This window comes from Sinocyclocheilus rhinocerous, unplaced genomic scaffold (assembly GCF_001515625.1).
Source record: "Sinocyclocheilus rhinocerous isolate Xijiao unplaced genomic scaffold, SAMN03320098_v1.1 scaffold492, whole genome shotgun sequence".
In the NCBI taxonomy this organism is placed as follows: domain Eukaryota; kingdom Metazoa; phylum Chordata; class Actinopteri; order Cypriniformes; family Cyprinidae; genus Sinocyclocheilus; species Sinocyclocheilus rhinocerous.
In genome coordinates, this window is record NW_015626069.1 from 1385231 (window position 1) to 1389965 (window position 4735).

The following is a 4735-nucleotide window of genomic DNA, read 5'->3' on the forward strand; positions in this document are numbered from 1 at the left end:
ATTTCGCGTTGAATTAAGGTAACAGCACATTGTTCGCAGTAAATATGAACATGGATTGACACGAAAATGTAGTAATTACACCATGCATGCATATTATTAAAGTCTACTGTGTTTTACCGTCAACACATATGGCTTTTTGGCTAGGTTTAAAGGAAAAGAGCACTTTTAGATCAACAAGGCAATAATAGATGGCACTCGTGGAGGTAGGAAAAGGTAGGAAAGTTCTTTATGAACCGCAGGATTGCTTGTAATAAAGATTTCAATGCAAAAGAAAAGGCAGTAGAGCTGACTATTTCTGTCAATGGCAAGTTTGTGATAACGTAAGTAAAGGAGTTTAAATGTTTTGACACTTGCTGGAGCAACTTATTAATATATAAATCTAGAAGTAAATGCAAAAGTAAAAAGCATTGAACAATTTATGAAAGATTGTACTACTGTACTGTGTAAAAAGAGACTTACAATGCTGAAAAATCATTTTCAGTAACAACGTTTGGATTTGAAATCAATATAATGGATAAATGTTGTGTTTGTAGAGTGGGTGAAATAATTATAATGCTGAAATAATTATCATATTTCTTCATTAAATAACTTATAAAGTAATTTGAAACCCTTGTGTGAGACGTAATTTCACAAACAGCGTGAGTGAATCACCGCACGCGCTCTCTCTCTCTCTCTCTCTCAAAATACGCAAATGGCTTCAAATCACCACACATCGCGTCTGTCTATAAGCGAGCTACACGCTGCACAGTTGACACAGGAATTATCACTTGCACAATTGAGGCAGTGTCACATCGTCACTAAAGTTTATAAATTGCATTACATTTGAATTCTTGCCAGTGTTTAACCATTCAGCGCTCGCACTTGGATTAAAGTCTACTGTGTTTCACAATCAACACATATGGCTTTTTGGCTAGGTTTAAAGGAAAAGAGCACTTTTAGATCAACAAGGCAATAATAGATGGCACTCGTGGAGGTAGGAAAAGGTAGGAAAGTTCTTTATGAACCGCAGGATTGCTTGTAATAAAGATTTCAATGCAAAAGGTCAGTGCTTCTTCCCCTCTCACAAGAGTTGACTAAGAGGGGAATTCCCCCCATTTTCAAAAATGAAATTCAGGCCCTGAATAAATGTCTAAAAATCCTGATTGGAATATCATTATAAATAGTTATAAATGATAAAAAGAAGGCTTTAAAAAGATTGGTTTCGGTGATCGGTATCGGCAGATACTGCTTTCTGTGATCGGTGATCGGCCTCAAAAATCCTGATCGGAGCACTATTTCATAGCAAGTAATCAATACACTCATGAACACCGTAACATCTTACCTGTCTCCAAAGAGACCTGCAGTGCTTGGCAATGTTCCCGGCAGTTCTCAGCTTCTCGCTCTAGCTCACAGCGTTCAGTTGGCGTGAAAAGGGAGCTCTCGTGACTGTCCGTAAGGAAGTCGGACAAGTGGGCGTCAAGGTTGTCTAAAGCCTGCTGCCTCTCTGCTGGAGCCTGCAAGCGCATCTAGAGAGACAGACAAATGATTATGACAAACCTCTGAAAGAGTCCCAATAAGAGAGTATATGGGAAATTGGTGGAACTTTGTGGTACTAACTGTGTCCAGACTCCAGGAGGAAATATTTCGTATGTCTTTCTGCAGGTAGTGCCAGGAGACCACGCTCTTCATGTTGACATGCAGCTGGTGCCATAGAGACATGATGTTCTGGTACATCTGCTCCATTCTACACAAAGAGAAAATTAAATCTTACATAGTTTACATAGTTATGAAACAAAAAAGCCAATACAACATAATACAAATACAATGCAAAATATATGAATTATCTTAATAATTATATATATCTTTCCTAATAATTGGTGTTGGTGTTATAGTGCACAATTCATCATTCTTAAAAAATAAACTAATAAATAAATTTTGCCCAAGACAACTTGAGTGGTGTTTGTCCCAGTGTTATTTTAATATTATTGACATACTATTGTTGTATTTATTCATATTTTGAATTAGCTTTCATTTTTATATTTTCAGTTTTTATTTTATAAGTTTTAGTCATTTTATATGCTTTTGTCATTTTTTTTATATTTCTATTTAGCTTTATTTTTAGTTCAGTTATAGTTTTAGTAATTTTTGTACTGTACTGTACTTAGACTTATTTTATTTCAACATTTTTTTAATTTTAAAGTTGAAGTTTTTCATCTGATATTTATATTTTATTTCAGCTTTATTTAAATTAATGAAAACAATTTTAAGTTAAGTTTAGTTTAATAGTACTTCTGAGTGGCTACTTACTGGGCCAAAAGCGAAACATTTTTTTTGTGTGTGTGTAATTCATTTCCATTGCATAAACCTATGCACAGCGTGTTATTTCTATGCCATACATTGTTTCACTCAAAAATATGCCACATTACAGAAGACATATTCCTGAATGTGTGTGAGATCCTAATTAACGTGTTTATAAGGAACCTGTAAGGATCTGTGTGCTGTACCTGCTGGCAGTGTCGATGGCTTCCTGATTAGGGGGAGGAATGGTGAAACACACAGATGGCACCATGGCCTCATTTCCTGTGGGACTGATGACCTTCCACTTAGTCCTCTGAGAGTTATCCTCCAGTACACACTCCTCCCCTTTGCTGATTGTGATCTGAGAAACAGAGAAAGATGGAGACAGAAACAGAAAAGAGAGGGACAGAAAAAGGGATGGAAAAAACATAATGGGTAAGGGAGAGAGGATTTGAAAAATTTAGCAAAAAAAGCAGAATTGATGGTCAAAGTTGATTAAAAAGTAAAGGGATTCAAAATATTAACCAAAGGATGAGGAATAAAATGTTAATGCTAATGGCCTTCATATGAATTGAATTATGTGAAATATGTATTTCGTGGAATAATACCTTACTGCACTAACATATCTTTACAACTGACCTGGCAAAAAAAAAAAATTCCAAAGCACTCTTGTTCAATTTAATGTCAAATTGCAGTTGCCTTTTCAGCCTAACTTTGCACAGGCTAACATGAAAGCTAAAGGCTTCAATAACCCTCAGGGCAACAAAAAATGAAAAGCAAGCAAATAAATAATGTGAGAGCACTTTCTAGTGTCCCACCTCAACTCTCGCCATATCCCTTGCACACAGAGAACATTATGATTCACAATATGTTGCGTACTGGTTGGAAATTATAACTAACAGAGGGTTACCACCTACTTGTGACTGATAAATACAATATAATTAAAATGGCATAGCAAGTCAACATGCAACATGCTCCCAACATGGAAAATAGATCATCTATTGGGCTGGGAGAAAAACACCTAATTCTTAATATATATGCGCTATTTCACAGTAACAATGTACAGGACGCCTGAGGTAAAGCAGGGGTCCCTTGTGTGCAGGGCCAGGCCAGAAAGCAAAGGTCAGAGGAGGAGAACGGTCGGCAATAGTACCTGAGAGTTGGCCTTGCCCAGCCCCGCAGACACACATAAAGAGCAAGGGAGACGGAGGGGAACAGAGAGAGAAAGACGGGGTTAAATGGATGGAAAAGGAAAGGAGGAAAATTGGGGGAGGGCAGAGAAAAGGGGGGTGGGACAGGGATAGGGAGGGAGAAAGAGATCACTTTTGGGCATTTAGCAGTTCTCGCCTGACCGAGATAATATGATCAGGAAAAGAAACAGGGCCATAGCTGGGAGAGTGTTTGCGAGTATTCTGCATACAAATGAATATTCTATAAATGACAGCATCTCATTTCATCATTTAAATAGAGTATGTGATGTGTGAATGAAGAGCACCATTAGGGATGTAACGGTATGAAAATTTCTTATCACGATTATAGTGACCAAAATTATCACGGTTATCAGCATTATCACGGTATTGTTAAAATGTGCTGGAGATGTTCAAAAAGTACCCAAACATAAATCACTTTAGCAAGTTTTATATTTAAAAATCAACAAATAAAATGACTTTTTGTTTGCATAATCACTAAAACAATAACATTACCAATGATGTTCGGATTTTAAATGACAACTTGACTGACAACAGTTTAATAGCATGTTGAAATATCTAATGTAAATGTTCAAATAAAGCTTTGAAAAAGTTTCATAAAAAGGTAAACCTCAACTTTCAGCCTTTAAATAAAGAAGAGATATAAGTCAAAATGATAATTGATTAATAAATGATTATATGTATTTTATCTGCTTCATAAATAATTCTAGATAACTTATCTGAATTGTTTAAATGTGTAGAATCCACATAAGCTTGTTTTTCATCAACCGGACAAAATTTACAGCAGGGCATGCAAATTCGGTCCGTTTTTGGCAATACAGAAACTGCACACAGACTGAATGTACCGTATTGTCCCGAATATAAGACGATGTTTTTTTCTTGGAAATACATCTGAAAAAACGCGGTCGTCTTATATTCAGGGTCTAGACTTTGACATGTCAATAATACACCCACAACAATAGGTGGCGCCAAAACCGCATAAAACGAGTGTGCCATGAAATACGTAATGTAATGCGTGTTGTAAAGAGCGCAAGTAAAAACAAAAGAAGCAGAAAACCTTAAAGCTGCATGAGTCGTGACTGTCACGTTAACCTGATGGCCTTTGTGATTTTAAAACGTAAGACAGTACCCAGATTTGAAGACTACAGTAAGATTTAACTTCGACTGTTAATAAGATTTTGGTAGGCTACTATTAGATGGATAGCCTAAATGTCCTAATTCAAATGGGCTACCTGTTTTGTTTTTTTAAT

The 4735-nt window shown here is 36.3% G+C and overlaps 1 protein-coding gene across 2 annotated transcripts in view; it reads right to left on the minus strand.

The window, feature by feature from the left end:
- The window catches only part of macf1a (microtubule actin crosslinking factor 1a), a 201704-nt gene that overhangs the window by 81285 nt on the left and 115684 nt on the right, over positions 1 to 4735 (minus strand). For both annotated transcript variants that reach the window (XM_016515233.1, XM_016515239.1), the window contains exons 23-26: positions 3431 to 3442; positions 2484 to 2638; positions 1597 to 1723; positions 1322 to 1505 (exon numbers count right to left, since the gene is read on the minus strand). In XM_016515233.1, the coding sequence (XP_016370719.1) occupies positions 1322 to 1505; positions 1597 to 1723; positions 2484 to 2638; positions 3431 to 3442 (478 nt within the window). The remainder of the gene's footprint in view (positions 1 to 1321; positions 1506 to 1596; positions 1724 to 2483; positions 2639 to 3430; positions 3443 to 4735) is intronic.